This window comes from Hippichthys cyanospilos, chromosome 12 (genome assembly GCF_059441005.1).
Source record: "Hippichthys cyanospilos isolate Australia breed blue-spotted pipefish chromosome 12, RoL_Hcya_1.0, whole genome shotgun sequence".
Taxonomy (NCBI): Eukaryota; Metazoa; Chordata; class Actinopteri; order Syngnathiformes; family Syngnathidae; genus Hippichthys; species Hippichthys cyanospilos.
This window is the reverse complement of record NC_142380.1, coordinates 7,942,218-7,968,563: the sequence shown is the minus strand read 5'-3', so window position 1 is coordinate 7,968,563 and position 26,346 is coordinate 7,942,218. Positions and strand designations below refer to the sequence as shown.

General features: G+C 41.3%; 1 protein-coding gene across 7 annotated transcripts in view; it reads right to left on the bottom strand.

The window, feature by feature from the left end:
• LOC148414689 (band 4.1-like protein 3) overlaps window positions 1-26,346 on the bottom strand; it is a 40,728-nt gene that overhangs the window by 1,822 nt on the left and 12,560 nt on the right. The window contains exons 3-26 of one of the 7 annotated variants that reach the window (XM_088428928.1): window positions 22,550-22,734; window positions 20,779-20,922; window positions 19,710-19,814; window positions 19,580-19,622; window positions 19,379-19,454; window positions 19,029-19,247; window positions 17,448-17,535; window positions 16,117-16,161; window positions 15,657-15,809; window positions 15,481-15,578; window positions 14,394-14,569; window positions 13,676-13,866; window positions 12,811-13,398; window positions 10,889-10,942; window positions 9,628-9,663; window positions 7,779-7,964; window positions 7,421-7,477; window positions 6,298-6,759; window positions 5,277-5,318; window positions 4,428-4,496; window positions 3,421-3,504; window positions 3,200-3,298; window positions 2,741-2,821; window positions 1,899-2,014 (exon numbers count right to left, since the gene is read on the bottom strand). In XM_088428928.1, coding sequence (XP_088285054.1) covers window positions 1,904-2,014; window positions 2,741-2,821; window positions 3,200-3,298; window positions 3,421-3,504; window positions 4,428-4,496; window positions 5,277-5,318; window positions 6,298-6,759; window positions 7,421-7,477; window positions 7,779-7,964; window positions 9,628-9,663; window positions 10,889-10,942; window positions 12,811-13,398; window positions 13,676-13,866; window positions 14,394-14,569; window positions 15,481-15,578; window positions 15,657-15,809; window positions 16,117-16,161; window positions 17,448-17,535; window positions 19,029-19,247; window positions 19,379-19,454; window positions 19,580-19,622; window positions 19,710-19,814; window positions 20,779-20,922; window positions 22,550-22,723 — 3,381 coding nt within the window. In that variant the 5' untranslated portion in view covers window positions 22,724-22,734 and the 3' untranslated portion in view covers window positions 1,899-1,903. Of the gene's footprint in view, window positions 1-1,898; window positions 2,015-2,740; window positions 2,822-3,199; window positions 3,299-3,420; window positions 3,505-4,427; window positions 4,497-5,276; window positions 5,319-6,297; window positions 6,760-7,420; window positions 7,478-7,778; window positions 7,965-9,338; window positions 9,405-9,627; window positions 9,664-10,888; window positions 10,943-12,810; window positions 13,399-13,675; window positions 13,867-14,393; window positions 14,570-15,480; window positions 15,579-15,656; window positions 15,810-16,116; window positions 16,162-17,447; window positions 17,536-19,028; window positions 19,248-19,378; window positions 19,455-19,579; window positions 19,623-19,709; window positions 19,815-20,778; window positions 20,923-22,549; window positions 22,735-26,346 lie in introns of all 7 variants that reach the window. The other 6 variants (XM_088428922.1, XM_088428921.1, XM_088428926.1 and 3 more) reach the window with 6 other exon arrangements.

Genomic DNA, 26,346 nt, shown 5'->3' with positions numbered 1-26,346 from the left:
CTCGCGTTTTGTTTTCCCTTCTTGATATGATCAACACTTAACATCCATGGGTGAATTTATTTGAGTATCCCCGATTGACCTTAGCAGGTTCCACAGTTCTAGTAATGTTAGTTTCATAGGGCTTTCAAGTATGGATTGAAGGAGGGAATAAACAGATTTTTTTTTCTTTTTTAGCATAGATAGCACAGGTATGTGGGGCGCGGTCAACAATGGTGGCATCAAACCAATTTGACATTGAACATGGGGCAAGCCAAGACAAGTTAGCTCACATTTGTTGAAAAGTAGATAAGTAGAATTTTTCAATACGAGGATTGAATTTCAAGTGGATGACAATTTTGCGTATTGTGTCGCCGCCCGGGCACTGTGTGTGCATCTGTGCTCTGCAAAGGAAACTTTCATTATCAGGTTAGTAATTCTACTTAGAAGGAAACGTGCACAAATGCACAAGCACTTAAAGGCAGCAGAGACAAAAGGCAAACATTCTCATGAGTTGAGTCACTCAAGCGCACGCACACCAGCTCGTCCCAAGCCACTAAGTCAGCAGCGCAAATGCTGTAGTTGCAGCTAAGGAATCTTGCACCTTAAAAAAAAAAAAAAAGACCCAAACTGGCTCAAAAGTGGGAGACTGAATACCCAGGTTATTCGTTGGTAAAGTTGGAAGAGCGACATGTTTGCAAATGTGATGCATTTACTGAACTTATCTTCAAATAATAGTCCAGTAAATGTAAGTATTTTGCAAAAAGCAAACCTGTCACACTGGTTGCATTTGACGAGGCAAATATCCACTTGTATTTGTGAACGAACAATTCCTCGAGTAATTCCGAGTACTTCGGTTAAAAATAGGCATTTTTTTCTTCCATTTATTTAGTGTATGCTGTAGCATATGCGGTTTAAATTAACATTAAAAAGGGATATAAAATTGAAAAGGTATGGGTAACTTTTTATGTATTCGTAGCTTTTGTTGAACCAAGGCCGAAAAATATATAATTTTTATCCAAATGCATGATTATTTCAAAGGCAGTTCAATAGATGTGAATAGCTCAACAGTTGCTAGTTGCTGTTCCTCCTGATTCTTTTTTTTTTTTTTTAAACAAACCTGGCTTACGAAACCGTGCTATTTTACTCAACAACTATCACTTCTGTGGTTTTGACACCACTTTGTTTCGTAAACCAAATGGAACGGGATTTGTATAAAATCTTACTAATTGGTTCTAGAGTGTAAGACAGCACGATACATTATATACATATACAAAATAACATTTTTATTATTCCAGTGTGAAGGGGGGAGGAGGGAGCTGAACTCTAAAAGCAAATAGTTAAAGGTGATAGCACCTTGGACTTTTGACTGGAGTTTGTTGCACATGGGTTTCCAAGGCAGCTTTCTGCCAAGTGAGGCACGCCCGTGTACACTTGAGATCAGATTGCGCTGGAAGTCGGCATGTTTGCAGAAGCCGGTTGAGCAGGTATTTTATCTTTCCCGGACCGCTGGTGGCTCCCTGGTGAGACCACACACTCCTTGTCAAGAAACCAGCGTAGTGCAAATTTGCAACACAAAAAAATAATTTGGTCCCATTGCCTAAATTGTTAATAAAGTGATCAACGGGCCGCGTCGTTTCATTAACGTCCAGCAGGGGGCGCATATCCACCACACGAGATTGCATAAGAATGGCAGCAGCATTAGTGGAAAGGGATTGTAGGGCTTGTCGTTACAAGTTGAATCCGCAATATCCCTTGTGTGCGTGCGCCCCGGCTGACCTTTTTCTACCCCGGCACAGCAACCAAAAGCATTAAGCGTAGAAGCGCTATGAAAGAAGAAGGGGGCGACTACTGGGTGATGTGGGGGTTGGAGAAAGCGGGCATGCCAGTAGCAGGGAGTAGGACTGCACTGGCTGACTTACCTGGGTCAGTCCTCCCCCTCCTCTGGCGTGATCTCTGTCTCTTTATGTACCACTACTTTGGTCACTGACATGTCAGGATGCTGCTCTTTAGCCTCCTTTATGGCCTGAGCCAGAGCCTACATATGCACAGGTGCAGTGCCAGAAGGGGGTCACCAGGAGGGGGGCAGAGAATGGGGGTGGGGTGGAGGTCAGGGATAGGAAGGCACTGTTAATCAGGTTTTAAAATCAAAAGTTCACAATTTCAGTCATTTCAAGGCTGCATGCGTTGCCCCTTTGATTGCAAGTGGCTCAGGTGGGCTCGGAAGAAGGACCGGAGATGGCTGAATTCTCAACTTGTTATTTAAAGGGGAAGCCAACCCCAAAATACAATAATACAATAATGTGTTCTATACAGCCTAACTAGTCTAAACTCATCATTCTGATTAATATTGCATGTTTGGAATAATAATCTAGCAGCAAAATCCAGCAGTTTTTCTTACACATGTCAGGGTGGCCATTTTGTGCCACTTTCTGTTGCCTGAAAATGACAACACGCTTGCTCAAAGGATGACCAATCATGGCTCAGCTGTTTTCTTGGTTTGGTCATGAGAGAAGCAGTGATTGGCTGTTACCAGAGCACTGGGCTACTGTGATCTCATTTTCAGTGGACAGCACATGGCAAATTGACCACTCGAGGATGGATTTAGAAAAAAAAAATATGCTTGGACTCTCACGTCTTTGAAAGACTTAATCAGAACACCGTGTTTCGACTAGTGGGGCTGCATAGAACATATTACTGTTTAAAAAATGGCTTGACTTCCTCCTTTATATCCAACAAAAAGGAGCTGTTTAAAGGAAAATACCTCATCGTGGTCGATGTCGGAGTCTCCCGTGATGACAATCCGTTTCTCGATTCTAGTCTCTGAAATGCCTCCTTTCACAGTCTGACAGATTACAAATAAAATCACAGAGTACCTATCAGAACACTTTCAATCATAAACCAGTGAAAAAAGGACCAAAAGAATGAAATGGAATTAGCATTAAAACTTTGAGGCCAATAAGAATGTCATAGTTTGACATCATAATAAATGTACTTTATAAAAATGAACAAAGACAATAAATTTCACATGTAATGAAGGGTGAAAGTTGGTTTTGTAACAGCACGTCCAAAAAAATTGTCAACTGGCCGGTGTGTACAGGCTATGTCTCACACTTGACGCGAAAATCCAGCTTCGCCCCAGGTTAAAAACTAAACAAATAAAAGAAAAAAAAAAGGAGGGGGAGGGGGTCTTCAGTGCCCAGCATAAAAAATGAAGTCTGACCTTGGTGATGTGTGTAGTGGTGGTGGTGCTGGTGGTTTCCGAGGTGATGGTCTGTGCACTCAGCAACACGCCGGGGTCCGTGTCGCCGTTCATGTCGCCCTGTTGACAAAGTACAGAACCAATTTAGAGATTCAAACAAGGTGAAGTTTGAAAGCTGGACAGGGAACGCTACCGCGTAACCCAGCATCATCTGGTCAGAGATGATTGGAACTAGCACGTACCACTGAAGACTCATATGTGATGGTCTTGGTCTCTGTATGGACCACAGGCGTCTCTTTGGAGCAGACCACGCCCTCTTCTGGATGCTGCCAGACAATTAAAAAAAAAAAAACACACACACACACACATTTTCACATTCTGAGCTCTAGGTGGCGGCACAGAAGGTGATTTCTGCTACTATATGCAGGAGTGAACAAAACTTTTTGTGGGTCACTCACATGAGTACTAGGACGTGGTGTTTCGTACGCATCCTTTCTTTCATTAAAAAGTTTTCCTCAATGTCATTCTCTGTGTCATTCCCACATTAAGCGCACTGTTTGTGTGCAATCAGCGATGTCGCGTTATTAAAGCCTGCATTGTTGTAACGTTTCATAAGCCCATCAGTTATGCTTGCGTGGGTCGTTCTGGACCCACTTTAATTAGTTCAAGGAAGTCAAGAGGTACTCCGCCATTGTAGAGTGACAACATAAACGATCTGTGCCAATCCAAGCCGCTTCAGTAAACAAACAAAAATCCTCAGAAAAAGAAGACATGGGACATGCATGCTTAGCTTTATTTTAAAAAAAAAAAAAAAAGAGAAAACTAGCAGATAGAGCCCGACTTGTTCCTGCAGTTTGTTTGGCAACCTGGCAAAAGGGCAATTAGCTATTGCTTCTCGATGAGCTTGTTTGCTAGCCATAAGGGTAAACAAAGTGCGCAAAGTGAAGCATGTGGCGTTACGCATAGGTGATTTCTGTCACGCATGTGGACCACTTATGTGCATACTTGACTATATGCATCTTCACTCATTTGATGCAAAACGTATTTTTAAAAGAAAACCTGCAAATTCAAGTATTCTGATAGACCTTTGTGTTTTTTTACGTTGATGGTGCTCCCTTGGTACCGTTTCAGTTAACTGTTCACGTCAACGATGCTTTAAGTATTAATCTGGATTTACACTGCTGGTCTTCGGTTCCTATTTAGTATCATTGCTAATTAGTATTTTGCTGTCATTTGTTTGGTTACTCACTGTACAATTGTCTGCTGCGCCGTCCATCTCCATGGCAACAAGCTTCTTCTGCTCCGGGTCTGCTGAGGCCTGTGAATGAAAATAATGATTGCGTGATTAAAATGATTTTTTTGCAAAATAAAATTTCTACCATGCGTTATCATTATCATTGCATTACTATTATTATATGCAAAGTTTCACAAGTTATTACAATAAAGAAAATAGCAATTACTAAATTTGACTGAATTTTTGACAGTCACAATTTGTATCTCACAAATTTTAAATTCATCATCTTCACGTGTTAGAATGAAATGTCATTCAATATTAACTTGGCAAATACTTGGACCCGGGGAGCATTTGATTTTACTGTATAGTAAATTTCAAGGTTATCAATGTCCCAGTGAAATCGAGATTTTGCTACTTTAATCATGGCACGTAAGCAAGTTATGCACAAGGCTTGAATTTAAACAGATTTTAAATCGGTATACGTTATTGTTGACTGAACATTTCACACTATTTAAAAACTATTTTTCATTAAAGCAAACCATCTTTAAATGTTTGTTGGCTTTATTACTTTGATCAAAATCATAATGGCCCAAATCGACAGAAAAAAACTAATATTATACTGTATTATACAGCCCTAAGTCCACACATTTACATCAAACAAAATTTTATAGAAAAAAAAAAGTACAAATAAAGAATAGTCATAATATTTTGGGTGGTACACTTTGATTAAAAAAAAAAAAAAAGAAGACCAAAACCAACATAATCCTGCTCATTTCCACGCGCGAGGGAGACGAGATACATCTTGACCAAAACAAAAATACATCAACAAAGTCAGCCGGTGAGCGACCAGCAAAGTATTGTCACCTTTTCAGAGGTCACAGAGGAGGAAAGCCATCCGAGAGGCGACTGGCAAGGACAAGACGGGAGGATACGGACAAAGAAGACAGACAGGACAGTGAGACATCAGAGCAACAGGAAAGTGAGAGAGAAAGGAAGGAAGGTGGGGAAGTTTGTGATGGATTGTACGGAATACCGGAACTAAGCTCTGGTTGCTTTGTGTCTCTGCAGGTAGATCCATACAATGTTTTCAAGGGGCGGGGGGCGGGGGAGTGGAATGAGGTGAGGAGAAAAGCCGCAGCGGTGGCGGCGGGCCAGGTGGCGCCATCGAGCAATTCAGTGCTGCTTAAAAAAAAAAATGTTGCAGCACAGCGAAAGCTGTCCCACCCAACTGCCGATTGTTTTCCTTATCAGCTGTGGGAGCAGCTGCTAAGTAATGCAAAGCCAAGGCGGTTTTAGCAGACTAACTCAAACAAATATTACCATAACATATTATGGATAGGCTGAAAAGAACCTATTACATATTATGGCAATATTGCAATTTCTTTTTTACAATTTCCCGCAAAAAAAGTTGAACTTTAATGAAACAATCAATAATACTGTGCGGGGCCTGAAAAAAATTATACTTTTATGACAATATTAGGATAATTTGATTCAAAATAAAGGTGATTCTTATGGAGAAAAATGTGCAAATATATATAAAAAATATATATAAATATATATATAAAAATCTTGTAATTTAAAAAAAAACATTTTGTAACGTCTATGAGAAAAATTAAATTATGTTGCAATTTGTAAGCAACTGCTAATCAAGACATGTACCGTCATTTTTCACCATTAACACAAAATTAAAAAAAAAACCAAACAAACAAAATAACACTGCAGCGTGAAGGTAGAGTGCCTGTTAAGGGACGAGATAGCGAGTTAGCCATGCACAGCACCGGATGAAACTCTTGTTATTGTTATTATCAGAACTAGGCTGAGTTGGCTGCTGCCTGGGGAAGGGGGCTGGAGGGGTGTAATGAGGCGATGCTTTTCATACAGTTACCACTGCTAAGGGCGGGCTCTCCGAGAGCGTAATCTGAGCCACGTCGGGCTTTGACTGCTCAAGGGTCTCGGTCATCTCCTTCGTCGGCGCCCCAAAGACCTCCACCTCCTCTGACAACCAGGAGGCCATGGCCTTTTTGGGCGAGCCTCTGAGCGGAGACGCGTCCTCCAGCAGCGCCTCCATCTTGGCCACCAGGAGCTTTTCCACCTCTTCTTTCCCTTCTTCGGCCTCCCTCAAAATGATGAGCATGCCTCTTTTGTCGATGATGGCCTGGGACACTTCCTCCCTGACGGAGCCTGGGCTCAGCCCAGCCGCCGACTTCTGGGACAACTCGTCCTGGGAGTCGGGGGTTTTCTCCTCTGCCGCGAAAACGTCGTCGTCCAAAGCAGCCGACGGGCTAATCCCCTGCTCTCCCTCTGCTAGAGTACTATCTGCAGTGCAATTCAGATGATATTCCGCAGCCTGGGGGAGACACTTGCCTTATTGGAAGTTATATTCTAAAGAAAAACAGGGCATCTCTGCAGCTTCAAGGGAAGCCGAACTGAAGACCGAAGACTTTTAAAGGACACTCTTGGAGGGTTTTTTCCTTTTTTGCGATTTGAAACACGTCTGTCATATTCTTGCTTCAAGGATTAAAAATCAGAGGACGCAAATCACAATAAATAGGCTGGGTTCGAGGATTAAAGGAGGCTTAATTTTGAAAGAACTGAATTTGAAGATGCTGAAATATCCAATTCCAGGATTTATGGTAATTTTTTCTAATGGAAAAGTTGTAATCTAACATTGCTAAAGCACTGAGTTAAAAAGCTATAAACGTAGCTAGTTGTGACTTGAAAAATAGCAATATTATTAGTTAACATATAATTCAAATAAATTTGTATCTTTCTTCATGCATAATTTATTGCATTTTGTGTATAAAAAAGCATGATCTGACAAATTTGAGCTTTGACATGTCATTTGAATGAGCAATTTCAGTTTGTAAAATCTCTTTTGTTTCAGCACGCAATGAAAAAAGGAATGTAAAAGGCAGAGGAGGAGAAGACAGCACCAACTTTGCAGAAAGACAATGCAAAAACAGACACACAAGCAAACAAAACCATGAAAGCAATGAGCAAAACGTCACCTCAGTGGCTTTAGGTTCCACCTTTGTATCGTCCCCTGCATGCTCCTCATCTTCCGCCTGCAGGGGGGGGGGGAAAAAGAAAAAGTGAGACACCAATAAACGATTACAGTTCCGGGAAACAAAATGTGTCGTTTCTGGACCGTCGGGAAGTCGTCCAGAAATAGTGCCTCGGCAACCACAAGAAGAAATCAATGAAAAAGTTGACAACCATGGAGAAATAATGTGATCAAGCTGCTAGTGGCCAAGACCTGTTGGAATTAATGGGCAGCACTTGAACTCTTATCCATCATCCGTGCCGGTATTCTCATTTAATGTCCACCCACATAAAAAATACTGCTACACACACGCATGCGCTTACATCCTGCAGGTCCAGAGGTTCTATCATGGGCGGCTCGTCCGCTCTAGGCGAGCGCGCCGGGGACGAGGAGAGCCTCCGCTCCCACTCGGTGAGGCCTGGGACGCCGGCGTCCGTCTCCAGGAATGAGCGCTTCAGCTCGCTGATGTTGGTCTGGTGCTTGACTATCTCGCCGGGGGGCTCTGTGTCCTACGGCGTGCGGCCAGGGTGGGGGGGGGACCATGATTACGAAGGGTGAGCGCCGGGAAAAGCATTGCCATGCTTTGACTATGCAACGTCATCTTGCAAACCAACAAAATGGCAAAAGTTGCGATGGATACAAGTGACCAAAAAGAATAAAAAGGGGTTAAAAAATAGAAGCTATTTGTTTGGGTGCTTCGTTAGGGTCTCATGAGACACAGAGAAAACTCTCGTCAATTAGTAACACTAGCAACTGTTATACAAACCTAAAAAGATACTAGACAATTGTTCATGACTGGCAAACATGCTTGGGAGGAGTCTTGTCATTTCACATGAATAGCATATTAATGTAATATTTTTTTAGAATAAAGTTTGGATAGGCACTTTTTTCTTTACATTTTCCCCCAAAATGACACATTTTACCAGAATATAACAAAGAAAAAAAAACCCCAATAAAGTATATGAAAAATTGTATATCTTATGAGTGAAAACAGATTGAAAACTGATCCTTTGTTTTCTTCATGCTCAATCAGATTTCAAGCATTTCAACTTCTAAACTTAACATCATCTATACCAGGCATGTTCAATACCATTTTTTCTTTCAGAGCAATACAGTTACAAGTACCAAAGCTGAAATTAGACCAAAAAAATTATCGGCTGCCATCGCAAAACTTCTCTAGTCGTTCTCAACTGGGGGAACACGACGGAATTTTAGGAGGTACATGAGACTTTCGCAGGGTTTCTACAGTATATTGAATAAGGGATGTTTGTTACCAACAATGATTTTCTTTTGTTAATAAAGTATTTTTTGTGAAGAGAAAATGTTGTAAAAATGGGGAAAATATTACAATTTTCACAGAAAGAAATGTGTATTTTCAATTGAGAAAAAAATCATTTACAGTTTAGCGCTAAGAAATTAAATGAAAAAAAAAATCCCAAAACACAAACAAAATTTCATGGAAAATGAAGATGTCATTTTAAAAGGATGAAATCACAATCCTAAAAATGAAAATCTCATTAAATTACGATAATTGACAATAGATATGAGCTTTTGTTCAGTTTTCTCCATCAACCTCTGAACATTTATGCATGAAAAATCTCTATTGTAGTGTGACTCTAAGAGCGTAAGTTCAACAAAAACAAGCCATAATGCACTCAAACTGGGACCCAAAGAGAATAAAACACATGCAGTGAGTCACAAAGCATGAGCACAACAGCCCCCAATCAGTTAGCGTTATAAAGACAGATCAAGTTGCTGTCATTCCATCCTGGAATGCTCACAGGAGCAACTTGAGATGCTCAAGTCCACACCGGAAAGTTGAGACACTGCGCACAATGATGCCAAATCAGTATTGTTAGAATAACTTTGATTTTCTTACAAACCTGCAGCATCAGATTACTGTGCTTGACAAAAACGTTTTCCCCTTTTACTCGTCTTATGACACTACACTGCAGGGGGGGAAACAAACAAACAAAAGTGCTTTCAGACTCTGAGAGCTTCTGCGGAACATGGAAGCAAACATGGATAGAGGAAAAGAAAGCGGCTTCCATTTGTCAAATCAGACGATTGGGGTGACTGGTGTGGAAGAAAACAAAAATGGGGTGCATGAATTCAGGCGCAATGTGCAAGCAAGCATCAACGCGAGCGATGGCGTGACACGACACAGCATACCTGAGTCGGCATCTCAGAGTCATCGTCACCATCCGACTGACAGCGAGGGGAAAAGTAGTGACGCGAGCAAAAGGGAGGTGACAGGAAGGGCAAAAATGAAGGCCATTTGATTAATGTGGGGTGTGAAAATATGTGGAAACGGGTGGTATATGAAGAGGCAAAAATCAGTGGGAAACTGTAAAGATGCTTTTTGTGTGGTGGAGGGCCACACTGAAGAAGAGGAGTTACCGGAAAAGACAGTAAATTACAAAGTCAAATTGTAATGAAAATGACTTGTATTCTATTCAAGAAAGGATGCGTATTAGTCTGTCAGAATACCCACATCTTACAATGATGTCTGATGGACCCTCACTCATGTAAACATGGCATTCTGATTTATATTTCATTTGTGGAAAATTAATTAAGCAGCAAAATCCACCCGTTTTTATGTCTATCAGGTGCGGCCATTTTGCCAGTTGCTGTCCACTGAAAATGACATCATAGTTGTTCAAGGCAAAACCAATCAATAAGTTTGGTCTTGTGACGGTCACAAACTGATTTGTGATAGGACAGTGTCTTGTGATGCTCACGAACTGATTTGTGATAGGACAATGGCCCCTCCCCCCTTCCTCCAAATATTAAAACGATTCATTTTCACCCAATAATGTGACTTTAGTTACTTAAAAGTCTTTGTTTTATTATATTATTTTCCCTCCCAAAACGTTATCATCTTAACAAATGTTCTGTTTCTGTGATACAATTTCTTACATTTTTCATTTGAAACATTCTGATTAGCATTTAGATAGATCAGCCTCAAAAGACCAAATGTGATTTTTTTCAGGCGCGCTACCAACCATTAATAGTCAAGGTTGATAAGGGAAATTTGGAGCCAATTTCAATTTTCAGATTCAAAGATCTTACAAAGTTAACTTTCCTGTCAGCAATCAATATTTAAAAAGAACTCAAGCAGCTTTTTCTTAGAATGCCAACTATTGGCGACAATAAACCGGTCTATGCCTAAGACAAATGCATTTTTAAAAAAACAAACACTTTTTCTCTCGCAAAATTAGGAATGGTAAGTAGAATGTACTGTATTACTTTTATCATTAGATTTATTTTTCTTTTCAGTGTGGCCGTTTGGACTTATTGTGTGTGTTGACTCATACTCAGTATAACAAATATTTAATGTGCGCAAAATTCCATGAACGTAGAGTAAAATGTGACATGAGACGCACAAATTACGTAGTCATGCTCTACGGGGTCCCCCTGTCGACATACAAACCTCCGTGGCAGTTATATCTCCGTCGAAGGCAAAGTCAGTATGTTCGCTGTCGGTCTGCTTTGTCAAAGCCACGGGGAGCATTCCGAGCCGCAAGAAGAAAGAATACAAACAGAACAACAGCCCGACATTGTAAAACACTTGGAAACGACACACGGCTTCAGCCTTCAGAACGACGGATGAAAACAAAATGGAAATGCACGGGTTGTTTGTCGACTCAGACGAACGTTCCAGAGAAGGTTCGCAAAACAACAGAGGAAAACGATGAAAAGAGCGGCAAAAAAAAACCCCAAACAAAAACACAAGTAGCAAGCAAAACCGACTCAGAGGAAGCTGTAACCTGCAGTCAGTCCCTTTTTCGTGGCTGAATTTATAACTTGACTTGCAAGGGCTCTCCTCTCCATGCATATTTGACACATCTCTGCATTACATTACGCAGATGGTGTGAGATCCAAGGGCTCGCTCAGATCTTTGTACATATTACAGTCGAGGGGAATTATCATTTCAATGCAAAGCAATGCAGTGTGTCAAGACTAATGGAAGCGTTGTCATGCCGTCTGCACTGAAAGAAGTCATGGGTAGAACAAAGACAAAGAGGCACAAAGCTGCGTGTTTAAATGGGATTTAGCCAGGGATTAGTAACTAAACATAGGATACTCAAAGGGGACATATTATGGAAAAGTGGCTTTTTAATTCTTGTGTGCAAAAGTCGGGTCACTGGAGTGTCTGCCCAAGTATGAAATTACACGACCCAGTAATCTTTTTATGCCGCCTAGTTCCCTAAGAAAGCGAGCCCCGCAGAATTCCGTCTCTTAATTTTCATATTACCACTGCTACAAGATTAACAGGATTTTTTTTTCCATGAGAGAAACAGTAAAGTAAGAGCAAATTAATTGGAATATGAAGGAACCTATTGCTAAATTGTGTTGTAATGACTCCTTTGCAAAACGTTGCAATCCTTTATTTGTTAAATGTTATACCGATGCACATTTTCATTAGTAGCAGAACTCAACATTCTATAAATAAAGTTCCAAGGTTCAATAAATCATACACGAATAATCAATCTGTCATGTATTTGAATTTTTGTTTTGTACACTCAAACTGTACACTTTATTTTTATTGATTTTATTTTGGTTATTTCTCTAGTTTCTTAATTCTATATCTATTTTATTCAATAGCAATTCAGTCTCATATTTGAGGTTGAATTTATGCAACCCAAATGTCTACAACAAATGGGTCAAATTTTCTCATATCTGTTAGAATTGCACCACCTAATCAAGTCTCTTCTAACGTTTCGAAGTAAAATAATAAAGAAAATAATGCATGATTCCTGCTGGTATTGTTTTGGGTTGATATTGGTACAGGACAGTACCCTAGGCTGCAACATCGGTATCGCATCAGAAGTGAAAAAGTTTTATTGGGACACCCCTAATGTTAGCAAATGGTAACTAGCACAAAGTCTACCGTAGACACTGGAGTTGCATTTGCTTGCTTTACATTTGGAAGTGCCATCTGCTCGCAAATAGTCGTCACTTGCCTGATGCCAATGCCTAGCTTCACCCTGGTTGTCATGGCAATGAATAAAACACTGCTTAAGCGAGACTATTTTCAACTTACTGACAAAAGAATTGAGTGCAAAAATCCTCGAGCCTATGGGTATCTTGACAAAGAGCCATTATTAGAGGCTTGGGGAATATTTTAAATGAGAGCCATATGTCCCCTTTAAGGAAAAAAAAAACTGGCCTTGAGTACCCTCTCGCCAAGCCAGTCAAACATGAAATGGTGACTTCTCTGGATGATGATGAGGGATGAAGAGTGTGTGGTTCTGAAAAGTAGGACAGACACTGGAACAAGACAAGTCTCCAGGTCGGCTCTGGACTGGCCATAGAGCAGAGCGCGTCAAAAGGGTTTCAACTCTTACACACCTCCTCTTCCTCTGAACTGTCATAGTCATGGTAGCCCTGGGCTATGCAGGCGGTCAGCGAGGCTGCCTTGGGCTCCAGGTAGCATAGGCACAAGGCCAGGGGGAAGGAGAGGGTGAGGGCGTAGGGCACGGAGAAGGAGGTGGAGAGCAGAAAGAAGAAAATGAAGAGGAAGCAGGGGATGAGCGACGGCGACTTGATGGGCACAAAGTTCTGCGCGCACTCCGGCAGGAAGCGCATCTCCGACAGGTCGGGGAAGCTGAGGTAGCCGTCCTCGTCCAGGATGGCCGACAGGTCGGGCAGGTGCAGGGAGAAAGAGAAGAGCGTGCCGCCGCGCCCCCCGCCGCTCTGCCCCAGCCGCTGCTTGCGGGCCGACAGCAGCAGCGCCCGCTCCGCCAGCAGGGCTGCTTGCCGCTCCGAGCGGGCCTGCTGGCGGCGGCGACCGGCGCTGTCCTTGACCGGGCTCACTGAGGAGGCCCGTTTGCGCGCACTTTCCCTGCGCCGCCGCCGCACTTTTGTCGATGACACGGGGGATGAGGGCAGCGAGAGTTCTGACCCCAGGGGGCTGATGGGGAAAGCACGGGGGGAGCGCTGATGGAAGGAGGGGATGCGTGCGTGTGCGTGTGTATGAGTGGCGATGGGGAAAGGAGGCCAATACGCATGAGCACACATGAGAAAAAGTGTGGGGTTAAAAAGGAAGGACAGGAGGAAAAAGCAAATTAGTAAAGCACACAGAAGATGAAAAGCCAAGTCTAATCTACAAGCAAGTGGGATATTTTATTCAGCCAGAGGAAATCTAAAAACCTTGCAGAACGTAACTAGTAACGCGGCCTCTCACAGATTCGTTTGTCTCACGTCACCGGTTTACCTTTGCTTCTTGCCTGAGCGGAGTTTCGGTGCCGGCGGCGGTTTCCGTCGTGTCGGCGCGGGCGTCCTCCCGCTCCGCCTTCTCTTCCTCCGCCTTCTTCTCTTTGGTCACCGTGGTAATAATGGCTCCCCTGCTATTGGCGGCACCGTCGCTGTCCTTCATCAGAGTCTCGTGGTTCTCCGTGATAGGTGCTGGAACACGCCGGGACAAAGACGAATGACATCGATGTCTATTTGCGTTTTATTATCAGTATGGAAACAGCGCAGCGGTAAAATTGCCAGTAGTTTAGGAGCTCATGTGATACCGCTTTCCTCTTGCAAAATATATGTTTGTGGCCTGGTCAGACTTAATATTTCTTTTCTAAAACTAATTAATTAATTAATTAAAAAGACTTTGCCTGATTGCTGCCAAGTTTGAAACATGTATACAATCTGATGACACTACATTATGATAATTTGCTATTTTTGCCATTGCATGTGGGTGGAGCATCAGGATGGAATTTGCTAACGTGTCAAAAAAAAAAATCTAAATCATGTCTGGTTTGAAGGAGCTATTTGTGGGTCATTTTTCCAGTTATCCTTTAAAGACGAATGGTTTTCATCTGATTTGAATCACATGGACTAGAGATGTGTGATAGTTTCTGTTTTAGTCTAGAGTGTTGACAATGCAAGGCGAGCGTGTCTGGTGATTTGCCCCGAGTCCAACACTGCGACCTTACCTCCGTCCAAGCTGCGTGACATGTTGTAACGTTTGCTGGCGGAGCGCTCGAAGAATGGGGCAGGGCGAATGATCTGTGAGCTGGCCCTGCGAGTCTGAGCCTGTGTCCTGCCACTGTAGCGGAACTTGGAGCCCAGTGTGAGGAATTTCTTTGGGGGGGCCTCGGGAGACACAAGCCTGATTTAAACAAAAAAGTTACAAATATACATGTTATAAATCAATATAGAAGCATTTGTTTAACAAACACTTTGGTTATGTGGTTATTTATTATTTGCATCTCTACTAGATGGACAAAATAATTATGACCTTTGTCCATTACGCATTATTGAACCAGTGTTTTGGTTCCATTCCTTTTGACTTCAGACTCTCAACAGTTAGTATCAACCAATTTTAATGAATGAAGAACTATTTTGGGCAGCAAGGTGAAAAACTGGTTAGCATTGTCTCCCTCAGTTCAAAGGTCATAGGGTTCAATTCCAGCTCGCCCTGGCCTTCCTGTGTGGAGTTTGCATGCTCTCCCTGTGCTCACATGGGTCTTCTCCAAGCACTCCAGTCCCCTCCCATATTCCAAAAAAAAAAGCATGGTTGGTGTATTGGACAGTCTAAATTGCCCTGAAGTGTGATTGTGAAGTGTGAATGGTTGTTTGTCTGTGTGCCCGGGGATTGGCTGGACACCAGTCCAGGGTATGCCCCACCTGCTGCCCGAAAGGGCTGGGATAAGCACCTGCAAGCCAGCAAAATTAGTAAGGATAAGCGGCCGTAGAAAATGGATGAATGGAAGAACTTATTTTCTGTCACAGTAACTGGTAATTTGTTTTATTATGTACATTGTACAGTATGTTTCCTCTTCCTGTTTTGGTTCCTAATTTACTGATAGAATATCAAAGTCATAATATTGTGTTTATATAATGCTGTGGTTGGTGTCAGGAATTTCAGTCCATCTGTTTGTGCCAAGAAGGCAGACTGGTACATTGGCTTTTTAACCTGCCGGCTGTATAGCTGCCATATGAGCGCTTACAGGCTGTATAGATGTGTATCTTAAGGCAAAGGACCAAATGAAGGCTTGTCTAATTGCTTGTAAGTCTTACCTGAAAAAAGTGTGGTGTTCAACGCAGACCTTCCACAGCCTTTTGGCAGCACGGTGGTTGGGAAGCTTGAAGCCGATGGTGCTTTCAAACTGCTCAAACTTGAAACCCAAAACTATGATCAGACCGGAGAAAAAAGTGCAATGTTTCCTATTATAGAAATTAGAATAGTAACCAACCTCGCCAGGGCGGATTTTGATGTAAAAGTTGTTCCTCTTGTAGGAGATCTTAAGGATTTTGGGCCAGGCGAACCGGTTGATGCGCAATCTGTCCCTGTAGATGAGGAGACCACTGGCACACACTCCTAACATGATCTCCACACCCTCAGAATCCTGAGAAAAAACACACCAGAGGATGATAAAGAGCACACAGTTTCACAGCATGTATAGGACAGCAGCACGGAATGCTAACAGGATGAAGCAGGCAGGTGGCGAGTGGAATCAAGCAAATGGTTCTGCTACCTCAAAGTAAGACTGGAGGGGTGCCTAAGCGAGAATGGCGGGTGGCAATACGCTCTTGAGTGGAAGCCATTTGCTAGGAAAGAGCCGGTCCGAAGCGGGAAGTCTTTCAGGGATGTTGAAACGTGTGTTCAACCACATGCACATGTGGAAACTGCACACACAATAAACTGCCGCTTACCTCTCCCTCGGCACGAGCCAAGCCTTGATAGAGACGCCCTACCAACTTTGCGTTCAGTGAGAGAGAACACAAAAAGAGGGAGGCCGGTCTGACATGCTGTAAAACGTCTTATCATTTATCAACAAGATTACACTGGACGGGACATTGATTAACAAAGCTCCTTTGGTCTCGTCAAGACTATTTGATCAAATACCACCAAATGATTTAATCTGCCAATACAATAACCTTTTGCTTGTTTAAATTCATGTGTGTTTAATGGTGTTGTCTCAGAGTGCCAACTGGGCCCCTTGCAAGCCCAAGGAGAAGTGGTGAAATGATGAGACAGCAGCAGTGCAGTAGCAGCAGCGGTGGTAGTGGTGGAGGTGCAAGTGAGGCATGAAAGCTGACAGTGTTCATCAAATGGAGTTGTCTCAAGCTGCTTTTAAATTAATCATCTTTTAAAATTCAAACCAGGCTTCCCTTTCTCTCTCATCAAAAAAGAACCAGAAATTAACTGTAATTACAGTTAAGGACAGAGTCTGATCACGATGATCAAAAATTGTTGTTTGATGCCCTCACCAAAAGATGTATAATTGTCTATAGATGCCACAAGATGGCATCAAAGCACAAGTTTTTTTTCTTCCAAACCAGGCCTTGGGAGTAAAAGAAGTATGGGTAAGAAGCACTTTACCTAATTTCAAAAACACTTTACCTAATTTCAAAAACACAATCATGTACGCATGGAATTGGTTATCTACTGAGCATTTGAACTGTTTGCTCTACAAAACAGGAGTGCCATTCAAGGAACATTAAAACTGGGGAAAAAAAGTTTTAGGCTACATGGTTTTAACCACTGCTTCATTAGCCATACAAAAGGTGTCATGTTGGCAACATTGTTAAAAACAAGTATTTGGATGCACCTTTTTCTGTCATTATATTGCCGGTATATCGAATCAGGACTCTATATGGGCAGATCCTCAAACTCAAGTGACTTGGACGCAGTTGCAATATAACAATAAAATGCAAGAATATAGTCTAGATTTTGGACTCATTAATAACCAACACAGCAGTGCTTTTTCAAACAAGACAGTAACATCTGAGCGATTGTGTGGCAGCCATAGCAAGTATCCATATTGTTGTGGGCATCCATTTATATTACTCCTTATTATCTCTGCTCAATCTTCATCATTTGACATTTTGCCAAGATAGAGTTTAACTTAAAATTAATGTGATATGCCGGTAACAACGATTCCAAAAATGCAGTTGAGTAAACAGACAAACGATAGAGCCCCTTTCCAGGTGTGCAGAGTGACAAAGCAAGCATTAGACTAGAACTGAAGCATTGTGATTACCTTGGCATGGTGGAGGTCCACACCGTACATGGACAATTTCTTAGCATTTTCCAGGAAATGCATTTCGGCTTCAGCCGGAGTCATCCCCCTGATTGAACGACAACAGCACACAAGAGGAACACTGAAGAAAGGACTGTGAAAAGCAGATAGGCCTGGAGAATTCAATCAATTTCAACAGGAAACAGACCTAATTCAGTTGCATCGCATAAAATCCAAAGTGAATCAATTTCCTCTTGTTGTGCTCATGAATGTTTTCAGCTGAATCTCCACCGAGCAGCTGTGAGTGCATCCATTTTTAGACTTTAGAGAGCGCATCTCACACTGACTGCTACTGTGTGGCATTGCTGCGCCCTTGACTGCATCAAATTACTCACAAATCGTTGCGATTCAGACAGAATATGATGCTGAGGCGCACAACTGATGCCCCCCCAATTTAAGAAAAGACACAAATCCAATTTTCAGGAAAACGTGTTGCCTACCGGAGCAGTATCACAGAAGATGCAAAAACAACAACATAACTTCAAATATTCCAGTTCCTGTCAAATTGCATTGCACTTATTTACTAATTCATGTATGTACACATAGTGGCTGTTTATTCACTTAACTGAGTGCCAGGCATTTGGTGAAGGGAAACAGTATTGAGAGAAGAGGCTTTATTTATACATGCAATTTAATATTAACTATAATTTCCACCTGACTGGAGGATGGACATTATTTTATGATTTTTTTTTTTTCCTCATTGATAACATCCTAGCCGCTATCAGGTTTTCCCCACACTCATTGCATCTACTCAATGAAACTAACATCTCACAATGGATCAAATAATTTGTCCGAGTCTGCTTTACTCAATATTCATGAGCCATTTGCTGTAATGTGGAAGTGCATACACATTATGATTAGGGTTGTGTAGACGCAAACCAGCAATGTAAGCATCTTGCGTTGAGTTTAATGAACATATGGAATGGGTGGCATAAAAACAGCCATCTGCAGCGCGATCTGTCTTGTCATTATTTTTTTGTCGACTGACACCCATCACTGACAACTGAAAGCTGCGTTGCTTTTTTAACATAAAATAAGTGTTTCAAATTTGGGGGAAATATTTAATTATATTATACTGTTAATGAAAAGTAAACACCACCTCACCATAGTTTAAACTGTGTTATTATCAACTAGTTTTTGTTGATATGTTCCTGTCTGCTTTACAGATGCCACATGATCAATAATTACGATAAAGGCGTCTATCAGAACTCATGGTGTTAATGGTCAAAATAAGAGTCATTTTTGTCTAGGGGTCATCAACTCCGGTCCTTAAGGGCACTTCTCAAGCATGTTTTTGGTGCAAGCCTCCTTCGGCACACCTGATTCAAATGATCAGCTCATTAGGAAGGTCTGCAGAAGCTGAATAATTATCCAGATCATCTGAATCAGGTGCATCAGAGGAGGGTTGCACCAAAAACTTGCTTGAGCAGTGCCCTCGAGGACCTGAGTTGGTGACCCTTGTAATCTAGTCACTTCTACACTGAATAAAAAGAAGGGGGGGTGCATTTCATGAGCAGCAATTTGCTGCATTGAAAATCTTACTTGTAGGTCTTGTGGAGTTCCATGACTTTCTCCTCTAGCTCTTTGGTCTGGTTGGGCGCAAAGCGTAGCTCGCTGATGTAGTCGCTGCCCAATTCCTCGGGGTCATAATCGCCCAGCTCTGACTGCACAGTGTAGGAGCCCAGAACGGTGTGGGTGGCAAAGGAACAGGGGAGGCGGCCCGAAACAACATCGTCTCGGAGCTGTAGGCACAGGTAGTACCTGGGGGGGTGGCGAAAGAGGGGTTAGCATAATATAGCAAATATTTGAAATCCTCCACCTTCTTTAGAGATTCTCCCTGTATCCACTTGGGTCCCTCTAATTCACACACATATAAGAACAAGCCAACACACCTTGTGATGTCTTCCGTCAGCTGGGAGGGGTCTGGCGGGTAAAACTTCACATTAAAAGCAAAGTTCCAGGGGCCAGCTGAGAAGCAAACAGAAATTGAGAGATTTTAATTAAGCAGTTCTCATTTGTTTGCCCCAGTATAGCAACATGAGTGCAATGAAGAAAAAAAGCATTAAAAAGCATTGTATTAACATGACACATACTCCTGATCTGCTTTTTCAGGTCCTTGGTTGGATCCAACCAATTCTGCAAAAATTAGACAAAAACATCGTCATCTTTCTCTAAGTGTAACAACATAGCTTTGGCATGCATTGTGATTTGTGTTCACAACACCTTCTGTTTCTCCACATCTCTGTATGTAATGCCAAAGTAGTCCTTCTCCAACAGATTGAGGTGATCACAGACTTTGTCGAACAACACTTGGCCTTTGACCCGCTTCTGTGAGAGGAGAAGCAGCGTAACTGACATTAAGTCCATTGATCTTTCTACCATATGTACCCGACGCCATCAACCACGAACTTCTATGCAAGTTAATATTAATCCTTATATATATCATTTATATATTATAGGGGCTAATTTGAGTATTTCTTTCTAATTCAGGTCAAAGTCAGCAAAAGCACTCTTGCCAAATGTCTTTAAAACTCATTCAGTGCCAGAGACGTATTTTTATGTCTTGAGAATCCAGATGAGATATTCCTTATTTTCACATGGTAGGGTGAAAGAGTCTAAAAATGGCGAGCACTGAATGAGTTGAAAGACTGAAAAAGATGACATTGCGGTTTGTACAGTCAGTTGAGCCATTAGCTTAGCACAACTCCCACTCGTAATCACCCCGAGCGCACGGCTCCCCTGAGATCTGTGCGGCGTTCCTGTTTGATTGTGTAAGAGCCACGAGGACAATTGCCGGGAGAGTTAATCCCACCAGGATGTCTCAAAGTATTAGCAGAGTCTTGTCAGACTAATGTCGCATGCTTGCCACTGCTGCTGCTGTTGCTGAGACAGCATAGCACAACACATTCAACCCAGACTGCATTGACATGGACTTCACACTCCTACAAGAGCTTTTCAATAATATTTCCTCCAGACAGTGGCAAGATGTAATTCTGGAAAAAAACATCTCAATGTAACATTCAGCCACAGTCCTCCTCCGCCAGTCCTGGAGCAGGGAAATGCTGCTCGTATGAAAACAACAGCTGTACTTCTATGAGCATTAAGTAATGGAATTATTAAGGTCACAAGATGGCGGCAAATGGCCCTGGTGTGATCTAATGACTTAAGCAAGCATTTACATATATTTAGTGGAATGACATGCTTCTTTAAAACTCTTCTTGTTCGCATTCTATTGGAGCCAGACAAAGTCAATCAATGTTTGTGGCCCTCAACTGCATTCACAGGGTCCCACCTCCACATTCAGGGTGTAGTCTGAGCCGTCTAGTAGAGTCACTTTGCACTGCATGATTTTCACCTTCTTCACCCCTTTTAAAGGAGACCTGGAAAGACGACTTGTGGATGATTGGCGGGACTCTTGGTCTTCCTCTTGCGTATCCTGATGGATGAAGATCATACATTCGACACTGTTATTAATGACGATGTTAACCGGTCCCTGGGGTTTTAAAAATAAGTGCACTCTTTATTTTTATATATTTAATGTTGGTTAATTAATTTATGTTGCCATCATCATACATTTTTAAATGCAGATACATGCAAATCAGGGACTGCGTAAGCTTGAGTATGACTTGAAAGGTTTAAAATTATGAATACTAATATTTGGAGAACAGACGGACCAGACATCCCATCCAACTTCCACTTCCCTTCGCATAGACAACTTAAACAAAACCAGCAGTTCTGTCACATGTATGTAAGTTAAAAATAGAGCCCGCTTCTCCAAATGAGTTCCTCTCTCTACTTGATAATCAAACATTATGCAGATAGTTTAAAATACAGATCCAGGTCAAAATGTCTGGATCTTTTATGGAAAACTAAGACCCTAAAAGTCTGAAGAAAAAAAAAAAAAAGTTTGTTTCAAACTTTGAGACTTTACGTAGGGGTTACTTGTCTGTGATGATTCATACTCAAGCTCATGAAAACATCTGTGATTTTGTCCTGACAACAAAAGCCACACAGCTTGGGTCAGCAGGTTTGAGCTCTCCAACACATGGTAGTCTCACTTCTTCTGCATTTAGCATTTAAAATTTGGATAGTGACCAAAGGAAGTCATGCTCTCATCGTTCTTGCATTCTCGCGCAAGTACTTTGGCCAAAATATGACACAAAAAAGAACAGCTGCATCCTCATAGCAAACGTTGTTACCAGGAGTGTGCATTTCATTTTGGCAGAAGACCTCTTTTGGCAATCAGAGCTTCAATACAGCTGTAATGGGTGAACAAAAAGGTGCAAAATGTACATCATGTTGACACATTTGCAGCTTGTCTTACGTTAGTTGATGGCTAAATGAATACTGTCAGATGATTATTATCTCAAGGAAGAAAGCATGCGAAGATGTAAAAAAAATGTAGAAATGTTCCATTGGTATTTAGGTAATAATTAAGTGGGACATTTTCTTCAGGAAGTGATGGTAACTATGATTAAAAAAATATGTTTTTGAGTCACCCTATAATAAGGGCTGGGCAACTTATTTATTAAAAAACAAATCCTGTGGAAACATTTTAAACTAAAATAATTAATACTGATTTTAAAAAAAAATAGTAGTTAAAAGTTAATGGCAGTTCAACCATAGACCAAGACCAATGCAAATGTGGAGAAACTATCAAAAACTAAATGTATATTTGAAAAAATTTTGAAATATGAAAAAAAAAAGTATGTGTTCTTCACCCCAACATTAGTGTTGCTAGGTAGAATTGGCAGTGATGGGGGGGAAGGGGGTGGGGTTGGCAACGCTTGTTGGGAAACCTAACAACCATGGAATGCACTCAGGTGGTTTCACAATTTTCCCAAAGCAAGCAACACCAGATATCAAAACTCTTGGTAATAAGCCAATTTTAACGCCATAGTGCGCAAGTCATCCTTAACCAGTGGAAAGTGAACACATCCCCATTTATGGCACATGTTCCTCTGTCTGCATATGCTGCAGGCTCTGATTGACCACTTCTCTACACAAAGACACATTTGATTCCGTTTGAGCCCGGTTTGATAGAAACAAACCAAGCATCTGACCTGCTCTTTCCTGGCCGGCGTGCTGTGTCCCACGGCGGCGGGAAGCTGCTCCAGCTGGTTTTGAGACGAGGCGGGCTCAGCGGCTTTTGGGTTCTCCTTGGGAGCCTCTGTGCTCTCCTCTTGCTGGTGGTGCTCCTGCTTGGCCTCAGAGCCTGCGCCTGATTCGGTTGTCATGGTAAATTACGCTGAGGCGGAAGAAGGAGAGGATGAGTCAGCTGACCACTTAGGGAGTACGGTGCACTCGTTTTGTTTCAGCGATGTTAACCTAACTGAGACTGGTTTGACACAAGAAAAAATGTCAAATTGGGGCTATAGAATGACTATAGAAAAGAGTTGGTATATTAGTACGGTCATGGGCTTTATTTTAATTTATGCTAATTGCTTCCTTTTTTTTTAATTCTTATTGCCAGCATTGACAAACAACTCCCAAACAAAAAGACTTCCATTTGGATATTTGTTGTCGACTATGACTATGACAGGACAATAAATCAAGTGAATGCAATTAATTCTTCATGAGAAATGACGATTCAAAAATTAGCTAAGATGTAAAATTGAGGTTATGCACAAATGGCAGAAGGTAGACAGTAGTGACTATTTCATTGCAATATTTTCGCTAGACATATGCTATGATTAACATGTTTTTTTTGCTTGAGCTATGAATGTTCAGTACGTTTAAAATTGTTAAAAAAATCACTATAAATTATTGTTGTTTGAACAATTCGCACAATATCTTTTTTTAAATTAAATTTGTAATCGTCCAAATAAAAAAAAAAAAGACACTTTTTTTTATTTGGATCACATTGCCCAGCCCTAACTTGTATCACTCATGTAAAAAAAAAAAAAAAAACACACACACACACACACACACACACGTAAGATGAGGACACTTTGTGTCTATGCTATCTCGGAATTAAAGACTTGCTTAGTAGAAGAAAACCAAGGAAATGTTCCATCCCACAGGTCCTAATCTGGGCTAATGAGAGGTAACATGCCGATGACGGATAATATTTGGTGCTCCGGGGCCCCACTGGTTGAAACTACCCGCAGGCTGCGCTTGTGAGATCAGAGGGCATGTGCACAGGATTTGTGGGTGTCTGCTGCTGCGTGGTTGCTAGTGGCGGACCATTAGCATTCTGCAGCCAACCCTCGGCTCTATTTATAGGGCTGTGTTTATTCCGTGGTCATGAGGATGTCGGGGACACCGGAGCAACAAAGGCAGCACTGTGGTCTGAGGGGTTCCCCCCCAAAAAAAGATAAAACCCAAAGGATAAGGATACTACAAAGGGAAGGCTTCAAAGAATCACCACTAAAAATGGCACCCACAGCTACGTTTTGCACTAACGACATTACCATATGTTTCAATGCTATAGCCATGAGGCCTTCGCATTTCGAGCTACCCGCACTAGTCCAGAGGTCTTTTAAAAATGTGTGTCAAAGGGCAAGGAGCATGACAACGCTGTAATACAGCATTGATGAAGGATACATGATATCGATGTACAAAAAGAACTTTGTTCAAAACCGAAACAATCTAACAACCCCAAGGCTACAGCACATGGACTGGAAGTGAAGGGGTTGTTGTTTACTCAAGATCTCCTTTCTGGACTTGATTTCCTAATTGTCTGGAAAAAAAGTGGCATCGATCATCCCTAATATTTTTTTATGTTTATTGTTTCCGACTATCGTTCTGCGTTTTAAAAGTATCGTTTGATCAAGTTTATTCTAAGATTTCATACTAAAAGATACATAAAATACTGCATTGTGTTGACATGATTATCAGTATCAGACTGTACTAAAGGCTGCAATATTAGTATCAGCTCTAAAGTAGACAAAGTTATATGGGCACTCCCCTAGATGTAGTGATAATATGGCAAAAAGGTGATTTTTGTTCTAAAGGGTGAGTGTAAATATAATATTGTACTTTAAATTGATAAATATGGATAGCGATGCTAAGCACCCTCTTTTTCAATATAAATAAGAGTTTACACAAAAACACATCAAAAATAGGGTTACTTTGCTTAAACCCAGAAAGTTGGATCAAATTGACCCAAATATTGGGCCAGTACTTGGGTTAAATGTTACCCAACTGTTTTTACAGTGTCTAATGTCTAATGTCTAATGACATTGACAAAATCTGTTTTCATACAATAAAGATACCAAACAGATCCCAACATGAGCTAATAATTTAGCAACCATGGACAGACATACTCTTGCAAACTTCCAAATTGTAAACTAAAGAACTTGACATGTATAACATATAGCTATGCCAACAAAATCACACACCAAAAAAAAAAAAGTGCTGAAATGAATGGTGCTAATTTAAAAGCGGCTGTAAATCCCGCCGCAGCAACTAAACAAAACACTTAAGAGTCTCGGCTGTTGAAAGCAATTCTGAAATTGCTTTCCCCGGGTGGAGGTAACTTTAGTCACTCAAAACAAGCTGACTGGCTTGCCAGACTATGTAACTTCATGATTAGGAAATATAAGTTACAAGCATTTGCAGCCGTCAAGTCACATGATCCAAATGGCAGCGCAGCTAACCTTTGCCTTCCAGGATGGAGTGAAAAAAAGGGCATGTCAGCAGAGCGATAGAAACGGGAGGAAGAATACGTTCAGTCAATGGTGACAGGCGCTGCGCAACAAAGCACACAAGTCGTCTTGTGCGTGGACCACGACAGACATTATGAGTAAAAGAAAGATGCATTCACCATGCATTTTATCATGGTATAAAGAGAAGCGGGCTATTCAATTCACTAGAAAGTCGCTGGAGTCGAAGCTCTGACAGGGCACTTTTAGAAATTGCTTGATTCTACGGCCAAAAATGCGTTGAAATCAGTGCTGGGGCTTTTATTGTAATGTTATCAACAAATGCCGGCTTTGCTCCATTTTGTTGTTCGTTTGTGCTGCTGGTATCACTTGACAGGCTGTATGGCAAACCTTCCTCTTTACAGTCTGGTAAATCAATCCTAGTTAAAATAAACGAATTAAAAAAAATAGACACGTACTATTGTTTCTCTGTGTTGAAAAGTTGATGTTTTTATACACTTCCAAAAAGGTCCAACAATTAATGAAATAGTTCAGCAATTAAGATTAAAAAAAATAAAGTTTACAAACAAGATGATTTTTGCCTTTTTATGGTATTAGAGACCAAACCAGTGTGCAAAATCATAATCAATTCATGTTTGTGCATTTTCTGCACTATCAATTTGAAACAAATGTTTCTGTTTTTCAATAAACGGATGTACTTTAATTTTAAAGATATTAATAAACAAAATCATTGACAGATGTATCTATGATTGCAATATTCGTTAGTTGCAGCCCTAGTGTTAAGTGAATAAAACTGCCTTGCCTGGTGACCAATAATGTAGTTTGTAGGTTTCTTTCATGACAAAAAATTATAAATTCGATTGCCCAGCCAAATGAACATTATCAGTGGAGGCAAGTTAGGTAGGCACAACCAAAGCACTCTCACTGTTTCTCTGCGATAAACAAAGCATCCTTCGGGAACCATTAAATCTTCTCCAGTTGCCAAAATAATCCCAGAGATGATGATCAAAGGCGTTACGAAGATAGTCAAGGCAAACAAAAGAACACGTTTATGTACAGTGTATAAGATGCCGCCATAATTTTGGGCTCAAATTCTGGTATTTTCTATTATCCGTGAATAAGTTGCACCAACACATTGGCAACAATGTAAAAACCATGGCAAAACAGAATAAATCAAAATGTTTTCTGGTGTCCATATGCTTAAGATATATATATAATATACAACCTCAGCTAACACGAGCTGCTGTTAGTTC